At 41.6% G+C, this 15,387-nt stretch overlaps 1 protein-coding gene across 11 annotated transcripts in view; it reads right to left on the reverse strand.

The window, feature by feature from the left end:
- ADD1 (adducin 1) overlaps positions 1–15,387 on the reverse strand; it is a 75,102-nt gene that overhangs the window by 34,721 nt on the left and 24,994 nt on the right. For 10 of the 11 annotated variants that reach the window (XM_027103868.1, XM_027103866.1, XM_027103862.1 and 7 more), the window contains exons 2-3: positions 6,314–6,528; positions 3,131–3,293 (exon numbers count right to left, since the gene is read on the reverse strand). In XM_027103868.1, the coding sequence (XP_026959669.1) occupies positions 3,131–3,293; positions 6,314–6,508 (358 nt within the window). In that variant the 5' untranslated portion in view covers positions 6,509–6,528. Of the gene's footprint in view, positions 1–3,130; positions 3,294–6,313; positions 6,529–15,387 lie in introns of those variants that run through there. The other variant, XM_027103870.1, reaches the window with a different exon arrangement.

Here is a 15,387-nt window from a genome sequence, read left to right on the forward strand (position 1 = left end):
CAATGTTTTGAAACACATTAAATATATTTAAATCTCTGCAGGGACTTCCCTGGTGGCGCAGTGGTTAAGACTTTGTGCTCCCAATGCAGGGTCCCGGGTTCGATCCCTGGTCCGGGAACTAGATCCCACATGCATGCTGCAACTAAGAGTTCTCATGCCACAAAACTAAGGAAGCCAGAGAGCCGCAACTAAGGAGCCCACAAGCTGCAATTAAGGAGCCCGCATGCCACAACTATGGAGCCCATGTGCCGCAACTAAGGAGCCGGCGAGCCACAGGAGCCCTCGAGCCTCAACTATGGAGCCTGTGAGCTGCAACTAAGGAGCCTGCCTGCCACAACTAAGACGCGACACAACCAAATAAATAAATTTTTTTAAAAACCTATGCATGCAAAATAATATTAAAGAAATAGTAATTGGTCACTTTAGAAGATGACAGGAAACCAACTTCTCGTTTTGAACAGTTACCTTTATACAAACCGTACCACGGGGTAAGCAAAAGAGCTGAGAGGAAGTTTCTTTTTGTGCGTGTGGGTTGAGGGCTGACTTCCAATAGATCTCAGCAAGGAAGCTGCTCTGCTCCGTATGAAACCCTGACCAACAAGCAGGTCATCTATGAATGGTTTAGCACCAGCCTCCCTGCAATCATGCGTTGAGTGACAGAGAATGAGGCGGCCCCCTTTCTGGTCATGCCCCATTTCCCAGAGAAGTTTCTCTTTACAGAAATGTTCTAACTAGTAAATACAGAAGAAGGAATGACAAAATTAAAATATCACCATCTTGGAACCTTTGTTAAATTAACGGATCTAGGCATTGAGCAATGATGGCTGCTACAGCACAAATGGCAACAAGCAGGCTTATGTGCCTGCGGGTAGAACACAGTGCCACCTATGCAGTGAGCTTGCCAAAGAACAAAATCCAAATACAGCCAAGCTTCTAGACCCAGCTACCAATTTACTGTAAATACAAAAGAAAAAAGAACATAATGGGCACCATGGAGATGGCATCAGTAAAATTCAAGACTGTAGCAAACTCTACAGGTCAACAAAACCCATTTCCTTTAAAGTGCGAGGAGAAAAAGAGAGATGGAGGGGCAACTTGTAGCTTTAAAAATGCTGAAGAGACAGTAAGTAAAAAAAGACAAATACTAAACCATAATATATTTAAGTATAACCATTTGGATGATAAAACTATAAAGAAAAGCAAGGCAGTGATACCATTCAAGTCAAGACGGTGATTCCTTTTAAGAGGGCAAGCAACTGATAAAACTTTATTTCTTAACCAGGGTGCTGGTTATAAAGGCGTTCACCTTAAACCATTCATACGTTATATATCTTTTTGTTCTATGCCATCTACATACGTTATATTCCACAACAAAGGTTAAAATTCACATTAAAATTTTTTATATGTGAGAAGTAAACTATTAGATACAATTAAAACTAGATTTTTTTCTTCCTTCTTTTTTTGGTGTGGCACTATTAAAATTTCCTTTATCTCTGACTAGAAAACAATATGTGAGTAAATATATTACATTGTCCTTTATTATCTAATTCATATAAATATCACTAGAATCCATGTGAGGACTTCCCTGGTGGTGCAGTGGTTAAGAATTCGCCTGCCAATGCAGGGGACACGGGTTCGACCCCTGGTCCAGGAAGATCCCACATGCCGTGGAGCTACTAAGCCATGCGCCACAACTACTGAGCCTGCGCTCTAGAGCCCGTGGGCCACAACTACTGAACCCACGCAACACAACTACTGAAGCCCATGCGCCTAGAGCCTGTGCTCTGCAACAAGAGAAGCCACTGCAATGAGAAGCCTGTGCACCACAACAAAGAGTAGCCCCCGCTCGCCGCAACTAGAGAAAGCCCGCGTGCAGCAACAAAGACCCACCGCAGCCAAAAATAAAATTAAATAAATAAATAAATAAATAAATAAGAATCCATGTGAAAACATGAAAACCTAGTGACTACCATTCAACTTCAGGATGGAAGTGTGAGCTAGTAAATTACATGTGATTTTTAACACTCTCTGGACATTAATGATATTATCACTCAGGTGAATGTCAATCAACTTCTAAGAATACCAGAGAACAGACAGGTAAGTAGCACATGGCAGGTGATCTAACGCAAACCAATACCTTAAGTTGGTAGTCAGAAGCTGATTATCCAACTAGAAACATCAGAGACTGATCCAGGGCACAGTACACAGCAGGTCACATTAGCTGATGCTCAAGGTACCCTGGGCTCCACCTTGTCATGTTAACGTTTACAAATTCAACAGCCACGGCAAAGCGCCATCTCTGCACAATTATCTTTGCTAACTAACTTTGCTCACATTCACCCACCCAACAGTTTTCTTCTAGCTTTCTTTTGGAATTTTTCTGTTTCTCATTCATTTGCGAAGAGCAGTGAGGAATGGTGGATAAGAAATGTTGGCTTGGGGCTTCCCTGGTGGCGCAGTGGTTAAGAATCCGCCTGCCAATGCAGGGGACACGGGTTTGAGCCCTGGTCCGGGAAGATCCCACATGCCGCGGAGCAACTAAGCCCATGCACCACAACTACTGAGCCTGCGCTCTAGAGACCATGAGCCACAACTACTGAAGCCCGTGCGCCTAGAGCCCGTGCTCCACAACAAGAGAAACCACCGTAATGAGAAGCCCACGCACCGCAACCAAGAGTAGCCCCTGCTCGTCACAACTAGAGAAAGCCCGCGTGCAGCAACGAAGACCCAACACAGCCAAAAATTTTAAATGAAATAAATAAATTTATTTAAAAAAAAAAAAGAAATGTTGGCTTGACTGAAATAAGTTCAGGCAAAATCAAAATCAATGTGCTACTCCCCAAGCATTATTTCTAATTAGTTTTTTTTTTTTAATTCATAAAGGGTCTGAGAAGCCACATAAAAAGTTACCTGCCTGAGAAATAACAGTCTCACTGGCTCATAAAAAAGGAGCCCTCTATAGTCAAGACATTTTTAGGCCTATCTTTTACTACAACTAAAACTCAATTTTTAAAAAAACCTCAATTCTATGTATTACATAGTGTGTGCTCATCTATTTCACATTGGAAAATATTAGGAAATTTTACCCGGAAAATGACAAAGAATGTATACCAAGTCAGGAACTACTCACTCATGTTTAAGGCAGCCATCCCTCCCTGCGGAGCTGCCGGGTAGACATTCGGTACATTCGTGGTCATAAAATCTGCAATCTGCTGTAATGCCAATAGGCCTGTGGGATTCTTCCCCTTCTTAAATTGTTCCTGTATCATTGATTCCAATTCTTCACAGAAAGCCTAATAAAAGGCAAATTAAAACAATGAGATATCGTTTCTTTTCTGTTCCTTGGGAAGGCAAGGGTAACTATCGCATAGACTAATTTTCTGTTTGTTTTCATCCAGTGCTGGAAAGGCAAATGGATAGTCTCAATATATCACTACCTGGAGCATAAATAAGTACATTCTTTCTGGACAGTAATTTAAAAAGATAAAAGCTTAAAAATTTGAACAGGCATCCTATTCCTAGGAATCTTTTCTAAGGAACTCATCACAGATGTGCTCAAAGACTTATTCATAAGGATGCTCGTTCCAGCATTATTACCAATAAAAGGGAAAACAGGTAACAGTCTACATTTTAAACAGTAGGGGACTGATTAAATACCCTGAGTCACCTTACAACACCTGACACTGTTCTAGGCACTGAGGACACATAGGAAGAAAATGGCTTTGCCATCAGGAACTTAAAACTTAGTAAGGAAAACACAAAAAGAAAAAATCCACAGTACAAAGGACCCTCTGTATCAACAGCATTCCAGATGACCTATATGTGCACAGTATGGAGCTGCGCTTAGCAACTACCAGTGAGTGAGGCCCGGAGCCACCCATCTGGACCCCAGACTCTTTCCTCAACCAGCAGTCACCAGCCAATGACCTTGCCTGCTTGCTTGCTTGGTCCTAACTCCGGATGGTTAAATAAATATCCACACCCTCCCCTCTCAGCTCCCTGATCGCCTCTCCTCCGACAACTGTGTCATCCAATTCACCCCGGCCTCCTATTTCCATGATCATGCCCTAGAGACCTGCTCATTTCTAGTAACTGGGCCCCTCTTCAGTCTCGGAGCCAAGCACATGCTCTCCAAACACCCTCTCCTAGTGTCCGTCTTGATCCTAAGGCCTTATCACCATCCCGTACCTTCCCTGTGTCCTGACCTCTCTCACTCAGCTTAGGCCCTTGGTTTAAAACTATAGCCATTCCCTTGCTTACAACTTCAACTCTCTACCATTTCATCTGGCAAAATCCCAACCCCATGTTAAGTTCAACTCTTCACACCCTTTCTATTCACGCTGCTGAAAGTGGCTGGGGGGCAAAAACGAAGACCGTACCGCACTGTCTCACTGTAAATCCATGACCACTGACCTGAGTGCACCCTTGACATTAACCCAGGGATCATTCCTGACCTTTCTTGCCCATTCTCTCGCCTACTCTCCATGCCTTCTCTACACCACTCCCCGTGCCCATTCTAAGCAGATGCCTCCACTTGCCATTCCACTGAGAACAGAGAATCAGTCTGAAGGAAACTTCCACAGGTTCCCTCGCACATCTCCCAACTGTCAGCATCTGTACACACAGGGTGGGCCTTCCCACTCCTTACTGCAGTTGAACGATCCACGCTCCTAAAACCAAAAAACCAACACCGGGTACATTCTACTCAGTAAAGCCCAGGCCTTACCAGTCTTTCCTCTAGGGTTCTTTCTCTGTTCCCAGACCCCACAGTGCATGTGGGTCAGTAACATTTTGATGCTGACTGTGTTCTTGACCCCTGTGGGTAGGGACTTGGCATCCCCAGTGCCCCCAGCACAGTGCCTGGCACATACTCGGTACTGAAAGTTTAGCTTCTTCACTCTATCCTTAGTGATTTTCACTTGGTTTCTTGTTGCTTTTACACAGGAAAACTGCTCAAGCCAAGTCTAGATGTTATCCTGATTCTTTTTTTTTTCCCTCACCTCTTCCTCCCCATCCATCAGCAAGTCCTATTTATTCCACCTTCAAAACAGAACACAAATGAGTTTACCTCTCTCCACCTCTACCACCACCACTCTGGCCCAAGCTACCACTACCTCTTGCTTGGAAAGACACCTTATTCTCTTGCCCTCTACGGTGCTCTCTGTATACCAACCCAGAATGAGTTACTCAAAGACTGAAGCGTGCCGTTCCCGTCTGCACCGTACCCTGAGCTGGGCTGAAACAGCCTCTGAGGCAACTGCCCCTTCCTCCCTCTCCAACCTCACACACCCCGCACTCCCACTTCCTATGCCCAGACCACACTGGCTGCCCTTGGACTCTTCAAGCTCATTCCTGTCCTGGGAATTTCATGTCTGCTTCTCCCCCATCCCTGCATGGCCGGCTCCTTCCTGTCATTCAGAGTTCAGGTCAAATCTTCCTCACTCAGAGAGGTTTGTTCTACCCAGTCACACTCAATCTAATCATCCAGCTGTTTCCTGCACTGGGCTTCTATTTGTTGCTCCTTGGTTATCTCCTTCGACTACAATGTAAAGTCTGAGACTTGATCTGGGCGTTTACACAGGTGTTATACATATGTCAAAATTCATCAAGCTGTACACTTAAGACTTGTGTACTTTACTGTAAGTTATATTATTGAGGAATAATATATGAATAATAATAACAACCAAACAAATAAGCTTTGTATGCTAAGTACCCAGTTCCTTGCAGACAGAGATGATCAACATTTAAAAAAATAACTCAAATGAATTATCTGCCAAGTGATACCCCAAAATATTAAGGAAATAAAACAAGAACAGATTAAAAGGATAAAAAGAATGAAGCACACATAAAGACAGCAGCATCAACATGAAAAAACTATGAAAACAGCACTACTTTACCTAAAGATGCAAACAGAAGACAGCTGGGCGTGACTGTGGTTCAAATGCCAACCATAACTAAAGGTAAAATCAATCAACAATCAGGTGTTGCTGAGACCTACTAAGTGCCCAGCACCAAGCTAGGTGTTTTGGAGGAAAGAGTAATTTTCAAATGGTCGTTATAAAGACTCTCTGGCGAAGCAGTGAGAGAGTGAAAAGGAGAAATGAACACCTCCTATCCTTTACGATAATGAAGATTTTTCATTTGTGTGTCTGATAACCTGAACTAAACTGAACTCTTTAACAGCCATACATATATACGAGGCACTGATTTCCTGTGTTAAGGTAAACGGACTATGACACATACAACAGAGCATAAGAGCTGAAGTAGTGGAAGAAGGAAGAGGACACTTGGTCAGAGACAAAGCTTCTCTTACGGGACTTTGCAGAATCATGGACACCCTCTTTTTTTGCTCCATCATATTGAAGTCCTGGCGAAGGTCTGGTGCCATGTTCCTCTCTCGCAAGTATTCTGGATTGTTCTCATCCACTCTGTCGAAATACCTCTCTTTGTGAGGGGCTGTGGTCGGGGGTGGTGAGGTCACCACTGCAGCCCGAGTATCACCATTCATTGCACAATCTTTCTAGGTTCCTACAGAATCAAAACAAAAGACAGTATTGTTTTTGAATCAATGTCCAGTAGCATTTCATAATGAGAACATCAGCCTGATAAATACAGTCTCCAGCATGAGGATGCCCTGACTGACTGACCAGTCAGAGCCATGACGTGTGATGCTTCTTTGTGGCTTCTGAGGCACGTGGCTGGTCAGCCATCGCCCACCTGTCCACCAACAAGGGCAGTTTTTGTCCTTGCCACTGTTCTTCAGCAGACAACAAGAAAACAATAACAAAGCTAGTATATCCTCTGACAAACTGAAAAAATATAATTAGATATGAAAATTTTGACCACAAGATAGTTTCAAGTCAACATATTGTCCCAAACAGACAGGATCTTCTAAAAGCAGCACAGTTCATTTCTGGAGAAATGTGATTCATGATATTGTCCCCAAAAAGTACTGGTGGCAACTCTGCAAAGGATTTGCCACACAGGTCAAAGGAGAGAAGCCGCTCACACATCTGTATTCATGCAAATGGAAAATGCTCTTCATCAACATCACCTTCTTGGTTCAAAGAACAATAATAGTAGGCTCAGAAAATGTCAGCATGTCCTTGAGTTTGTGAATAACCTGAAAAGATGCCCAAATGGCTCAAATTTAAACATCTGCTAATATGGCTACTTACTTTACAGTCTTTTTTAAAAAAAAAAAAAACTTATTTATTTATTTGGCTGCGCCAGGTCTTGGTTGCAACATGCGGCATCTTTGTTGCGGCGTGCGGGATCTTTAGTTGCAGCATGGGGGAATCTTTTAATTGCGGCATGGGGGATCTTTTAGTTGCGGCATGCAGGATGTAGTTCCCTGACCAGGGATTGAACCCAGGCCCCCTGCCTGGGGAGCTCAGAGTCTTAACCACTGGACCACCAGGGAAGTCCCACTTTACACTCTTTTTAATCCCAATCTTTTATTTGAAATGCTGTTTTGAACACACTAAATTATATTCATCTTTTAACTATAAATCTCTAAATAGCACCTTTACTAATCATACAAATAGTTCATTCTGCTTTTATAACCCACTGAATGACAGCTTTAACAATATATATATGCAATGTTTACTGAGCATCTTTTACGTCCACTGTGCTGGGCACAAAATTAATCAGATGTAGTCCTCACTCTAAGGAAGCTGGACTCACAGTCCAGAAGTGGAGACAGACTCACTGAGAAAGGCGGAGGTGCTGATGTGGAAGTCATCAGCACAGAGGTGGGGCCAGGAGAGGAGAGGAAACTGGCCAGCAGAAGCATGTAAGTTGAGAAGATGGAGCAGAACCAGCACCCAGAACCGATTTTGCCATATAGCTGGTATGTAACTAAAAAGTCTTGAATAAATTAAGAACAAGAAAGAAAGGATAAAGACACAAGGTGAGAAATAGTCTCAGAACCCACAGGCAGAGAGTTTTAATGGCGAGTGAGTGAACAACAGTTCCTCAAGCCACAGAGGATAAGCAACGTGGGGATTTAAAAGAGGTGATTAAACGAGCAACTAAAAAAGTAAATGGTGCTCCTTCTTACACCGTGTACAAAAATTCAGTCCAAACCGAACACAGACCTAAATGTAACAGCAAAAACTACAGAATACTTACAAGAAAGTAAAGGAGTGAATCTAAGAGACCCTGGTTTAGGCAAAGTCTTATGTGACACCAAAATGATAGCAACAAAAGAAAAAAGATAATCTGGACTTCCTAAAAATTAAAAACATTTGTGCTTCAAAGGATACATAAAAAAGTGAAAAGACAACCCATAAAATGGAAAAAAATTTACAAATCATATATCTGAGAAAAGGTTTACATCCAGAATATACAACTTAATTAAAATAACAATTAAAAAACTTGAAAGTCATCAAGTGACCTCAGTAGATGCCACATAGAACAGAACTGCCCAGTTGTGCCTTGCCTAAATTCCTGACCCACAAAATCATGAAATATGAATAATAAAATAATTATTTTAAGCTGCAAAGTCCTGGGATGGTTTGTTATGCTGCAATAGATATCTAAAATAATGTTTGTGATAAGGGGAAGGAGAATGAAAGCAGCCAGAACTGTACGCTAGACTTTGTTCTTTACCTGTATTTGATCCTCTCATCTCCCCTATTTGTCAATATACTACTGTTTTTCTCACTTTACAGATAAGGGAACTTAGGTCACCCAGCTAGGAAGTTAACATGTCTTGGATTCTAATGCAGCCCTCCTGGATGCAGAACTCCTGTTCCTAACCTCTAAGCTATGTTGTAAATGATGATGATGGTGACAGTGAGAGGAAACAATGTTCCCAAGGTGATGGAATTGAGGGCATAGATGCCTTGAACAGGAGGATCCAACCAGGAATCTGGGGCTGGCATTATTAGCTTTTTAATGTGCATATGAATCGCCTAAGAATCATGTTAAGATACAAATTCATATCCAGTAGGTCTGAGATGGGGCCTGAGATCCTGCATGTCTCATGAGCTCCCAAGTGATACCAGTGCCACTGGACTCAGACAGCAATTTGAATAGTAAGGCTTTAAAGAATAGTTTATTAAAAATATATATTTTGTGGTACCAAAAGCCAAAGAATCAGTTGAACATTTTTTTAAAGAAAAAGATTGATTTGGATATTGCTTTTCTGAAATCTAAAGATATGATAGAAGAGCATACTTGAAGTGACACTATTTCAAGGACTTAAAGACAAAGTATGAAAACAATCAGTGACTAAAAGGCAATAAAACAGAATAAGTGAACCAATGACCTAAAACATAGTCTTTAAAACTTACCCTTCTCTGAACATATCCTTTAAAATGTTTAGTGTCATCTGTTTACTTTAACCTAGTTTGTTCTAAAAGAAGGACCCAAAGAACAAAAACATTATTAATGGTTATCTGACATTTCTTCATTAGATATAAAAGAAGCTGACCATTCTGAGCCCATGATAAAAATGTTCCACTTCAGCATTTCAAAAAAACAAAAAAGGGACTCCCTGACGGTTCAGTGGTTAAGACTCCACTCTTCCACTGCAGGGGGCTCAGGTTCGATACCTGGTTGGGGACCCGCATGCCATGCGGTGTGGCCAAAAATTAAAAAAAAAAAAAAAGACAATAGGATATACAGTATTATGAGTTCTCTATTATCAAATGAGTCCTAATTTTAAGCTATTTTCATCAGTAAATAAGGACACAGGGGAACATTTTAAAGGCAACTATAGCTTCTTCCTGGTTCCCAGAGCTGACTGAAAGAAAAGAATCTTTGTAAAACCAACATGCTGATGATAAGGCAGAGATTTCTCTCATTTTATTACAAATTGCCATATGAATGGGAGAAGATAAAGACTGAAGACCAGATATGCATGTGGTCTCCCTTCAATAAGGAAGTCTATAAACTTAAATCAAAGTATACATATTCTGAGACCAATAACCAAGAATAAACATAATTCCAACTTTTAACGTACAAAACCTGTACTTGGGGACTTCCTTGGTGGCGCAGCGGCTAGGACTCTGCCCTCCCAATGCAGGGGGCCCAGGTTCGATCCCTGCCCAGGGAACTAGATCCCACATGCATGCCACAACTAAGAATTTGCATGCCACGGCTAAGGAGCCCGTGTGCCACAACTAAGGAACCTGCCTGCCGTAACTAAGAGACCCAGCTCAACCAAATAAATAAAGAGAGAGAGAGAGAGAGAGAGAGACACTCTTTAAAAAAATAAAAGCCTGTACTTGGTTTTCGTCAATTACGGCTTCAGGTTTCATTGATGTCATTTCTAAGTGTGTGTTAAGACAGCAAATTTTTCTAGGAAGATCTCTACAAAGAAGTCATTACTTAATCCAGATTTTTAAAAAAGAAATGGAAAAAATACAGATGCAAAAAAAACTTCCTGCAACATTATTTAGAATAATTTTAAAAGATCAACATCCAATAATACATGAATGGCTATAACATAATCTGCTCAATACAGTATTATGAAACTATGAATATTCTTTAGCAGAATACACGAGACTGTAACATGTTTAAGTGAAAAACTATAAATTTCCTATTATATAAAGTTATCAATATTATCACTGTAGTCACATATAAACAAGATGATAATAATGGCAAATAAGCTGTATTAAAGTTGAATAAATTGATTCAAGAGAAGTAGGGATTAATGTTCCTCTATCTCAGCATTCCATAAAGTTGCTGTAATTTAACCTGTGTAAAAATGTTAAGATTTCACTAAACTTAAAATGTTCATACTGAAATCAATGAAATCTCTGGGAACAATACTTTCAAATAAACAAACATACACACCCAGCAGAACCCAAAAGTCTGGCTGAGCCATGACAAACAAGCTCGGCCTGCCCGGGTTACATCTCACATTCACCCACTTTTCTCCATCTCCACCACATCACTCTAATCTAGATAATTACAACTCACCTCCTGGACACACAGTAGCCTCCTAATTAGTTTCTCCACTTCCAGTCTCCTAGCAACCCCCACACCGATCCATTTTTCACAGTGAGGCCAGAGAGAGTTTCAAAATATAAGTCAGATCATGTCATTCATTCCCCTGCTTAAAACCCAACAGGTAATAGGAGGATCTCTGCCAGATCCTGATTCAAGTAAACTGTAAAATAAAAATCTAAAAATGACATTTGAGACAATTAGAAATTTGAACACCAAGTGGACTTGGATGGCATTAAGGAATTACTGTTAAAAATTTTAGGTGTGATATTATTATGGTTGTATTAGATACATACAGAAATATTTATGGATGAAATAATATGACATCTGGAATTTGCCTAAAACTTATATGGGGTCGAGGGAGAGTAAGGGTTACACAAAATAAACAAGACCAGCCATGAGTTAATAACTGCTGAAGCTGGATGAAGGATAAAGCAGGGCTCATTATACTATTCTATTTCGTATGTGTCTGAAATGCTCCATAATTTTCCTTGCTCATAGAATAAAGTACCTCCAGACCTTTCATAAGCTGGTCTCTGTCTGCCTTCAGATGAACAAATTTCAGCATGTTCTTTCAGACAGATATGACTGATACGGGATGAAACGATATTTTAAGATTAACCTCCCCTTTCTACTAACACCACAGAAAATACCACTCTGCCTAGAATGTTATTTATTCTGGAAATAACAAAAAGCGTGCCCTGGAATATTCTTTCTTAGCAAAGGTATTCCAGTCCCAGGACAATGCACCCTCACTAACATGTAACTAAACCTCAGATCAGAACCCAGACAAATTTCTTTTCTCTAACGTATCTAATGAGCTAATTCTAAAGCTCTGGGAGCAGATTCAATTATTTCTTGGCATCTCCCTTCTGGCACAGACATTCCGCTAACTATTCCAACCATTCACATGATTTACTTTTGAATCCCTAAAAACAGAACACTCAAACCAAAGGCTGAAGCAAGAAGGTGGCCGTTAACAAAATTCTCTGGGTCAGGCGAATGCTGAAGACCTAGAGGGTCTTCTCCGTTTCTAAATGTTCTTCAAACAATCTCAGAGAGCATAAAGACTGCCAGGTGACACTGAGCTATCACGCCATGGAAAATAAACCAGGAGGTATCAAACATGCTCATACGGTAACAGAAGTGGCAGCCTCTGCTGGTGTCCCTGGCCACCTCACAGCCAACTCCAGAGAGCCTTTGGTACCGTCAACAGGAAAACAAGATAAGAGGTGACCTCTGCAGTATCTTCCTCTATTTCTGTAACTCCAGGTACTTAATATATCTCCACCAGAGCTACTTTCCACATCATGTACAAGGCAGCAGAGATAAAAAGTTACAAAATGAGTAGGAGACCACAGATAAATAAATGTAATCAAATACTCTTGGTGCCATGAGAGAAATCTACTTACATATCAGCAGGCCAAAAGTGTCCAGGGGGAGGTAGAAAAAGCAGAGAGAGGGTATTATGGGTTGAACTGTACGCCCCCAAATTCATGTTAAAGCCTTAACTCCCAGCACCTCAGAATGTGACCTTATCTGGAAACAGGGTCACTGCAGAGGTAATTAGTTAAGATGATGTCATACTGGAGAAGGGTGGGCCCCTAACCCAATATGACTGGTGTCCTCATGCAAACAGGGCATCTGGACACAGGCAAGACTACAGGGAGAGGCCATGTGAAGATGAAGGTAGAGATGAGCTGAGGTGAAGCATCTACAAGCCAAGGAACACCAAAGATTGCGAGCAAACCAGCAGCCAGGGGAGCGGCCTGGAACAGAGGCTCCCTCACAGCCTCAGAAGGAACTGGCCCTGCTGACACCCTGATCTTGCACTTCTGGTCTCCAGAACTGAGACGATAAACTTTTGCTGTTCAAGCCGCCCAGTCATGCCAGCCCTGGGACACTGATGGAGCGGGCTGCCCCAGGACGCTGATGGAAAGCTTCACGGAAGTGACGCTTAGAGCTAAGCAGGTGCTTCCAGGTTGGCTTGGGGCAGGTGGCAGTCACCTGGTGAATGAACATCTCTGGGAGGGCTCCATAAGGTTTGCACCCAGAATGAAAGGGCACCATCAGGCCACACTTAATTAAACAGAAGGTGGTCTCACCAGAAAAAATAAAAATAAAAAAGCGCAGCTAGGTGAGGTGATAGATATGTTAAATAACTGGATTGTGGGAATCATTTCACAATATATACACATATCAAATCATCACGTTGTGTGCTTTAAACATATTACAATTTTATTTTTCAATTATACCTCAATAAAGCCAGAAAAAAGCGTAAAAAATAGAGTGGCGCCTTTGCTGGGAAGAGTGACAAGATTTTCTACAAGCTTGGCAGAGCTAACAGTGATGGCCAAGCCTAGGCAAAGGGCTGGGAACAGTGCTGCAGAGACAGTCCACACCCCGTCCAGCGCCTCAGGTAGGAAAGTGGAAGAGACAAGGAAGTCCCCGCCAGAAATCCATTACAAATTCTCAGAAACCTTCAATTGTGGAAGGGGTGCCCAGCTAGTCAATGAAAGGGGAGTCTCTAAATCTCCTGACAAAGGAGCCCAACACTGAGCCCTCTCCCAAATAAAACAGAATACAACCATAATGTGTTACAACCCTCACTGCCAACATTACTAGCCTAGTTCTCCAGTTCCCCTAAAGGACAAACACCTACCTTATGTTTAAGACTCCTCTTCACAGCTTCAAGCTGAGTGTGCCCTGCTCAGGACTCACAGCTCAGTAAAAGCCTTTAATTACTCTGATCGGATCATTTCTATTCCTGTGTCTCCAGATGTTCTCTTGCAGATGAAACTGCTCAAAAGTTCCCTTTAAGATAAGCACTGCTTACTAAGTGGTAATTACTGATCTAAAGCTCATCTTTTACATGTATTAACTCATTTTTCCGAAGGATAAGGAAACTGAGGCACAATGCAGTTAAGAGCCTGTAGTGGGGTTGCTAGGATCTGAACCCAGGCTGCCCAGCTCCAGAGCACCTGCTCTTAACTCTGCCACACACTACCTCTCACCATCATATGTCCAGGAAGCTCAAATTAGAAAAGAAAGAAACAAACAAAAAAGGTAAAATTGAATCAAAGCAGTGCTTCCTAGCCTTGTCGCCTGCTCTTATGCTCCTTTCATTGAGGAATTATCTGGGTGGGTCCTCTTGCTTCCTCTCTCCTTTAGGATAAATGATTTGTTAACAGATTCCCAGCCTAAATCTTCCACATTTTATTATGTTTTTATATAGTTATATAGCAGCTGTTGTTTTTCTTTTACTATAGCACTTAATCAATCTTCTGGTGTATTATTACAGAGACTCCAGTTACTTGCTTAAGGTTACACAGCCATAGTGGAGAAGCAAGAATCTGAAATTAAGACTGGTTTAGACACAGGGAACTCTACTCAATGCTCTGTGGTGACCTAAATGGGAAGGAAATCAAAAAAAGAGGGGACATATGTATACATATAGCTGATTCACTTTGCTGTACAGCAGAAACTAACACAACATTGTAAAGCAACTACACTCCAATAAAAATTATTAAAAAAAAAAAAAGACTATGGTTTAGAGACTGCACTCTTAATTGCTTCTCACCAAATGGTCTTCCTGTGCTGATGAGAGGATTCTCCAGTCCAAGGGTCAGTACTGGGTAGTGGACAGGCCCTTGGGCTAGGTATCAGTGGTTAGTCCCACTTGTTCCACTGTATAATGTCATCACTTACGAAGTCCTCATCTATAAAGTAAAAATATCTCCCTAACCTAAGGATTAAATGAGACAATGTATCTGAAAGCACCTTAGGGAAAACATGATAAAACAGGATAGATCTCCATGACATCTCCATGACTCACAAACTCCAAACCAAATATTCCCCAAATCCAGTTGAGGAGAATGCAACTAGCAAATGCAAAGGATCAAAAGAGTGACCAACACGTGAATTTTATGAGGACAGTACCACAGGCCACTGTAGAGTACACACTTCCACACAGACTCGTTCACTCAAACAACCCTGCGAGTTCCCAACCTGCAGAGGAAGAGCTGACTCTGAGTTTCAAGTTCCTGAGGCCACAAGATAAATAAAAGGCCGAATCAGGACCTGAACCCAAGACCGCCTAAACCACGCTCATCCATCAACTGCCACACAGGAAGTCAAAATGTGGATACTGGCCGAGAGCAGGTAGCACACCGGGGTCTACTGTCTAACTCAGCACCATCTCCCCACTAATTAGCACATTAACAGGCCTCAATAAACATCGGGTAAGTGGGTGAATGGTAGAAAGGAATACACAATCATTCTCCATTACTAATTTCACAAAATTCTGCTTTCATCCAAAAAAAATGTATCTGAAGTAACATCCACTACTTTCAGATAGCATGTGAGCAAATATTGATCAGTATACTCTTAAGTGCTTTCAAGAAGAAATTCCACAAAGGAAACTACAAT

The sequence above is a fragment of the Aethalodelphis obliquidens genome, unplaced genomic scaffold, assembly GCF_003676395.1.
Source record: "Aethalodelphis obliquidens isolate GAN/ISIS:26980383/991018 unplaced genomic scaffold, ASM367639v1 scaffold6, whole genome shotgun sequence".
NCBI classification, from domain to species: domain Eukaryota; kingdom Metazoa; phylum Chordata; class Mammalia; order Artiodactyla; family Delphinidae; genus Aethalodelphis; species Aethalodelphis obliquidens.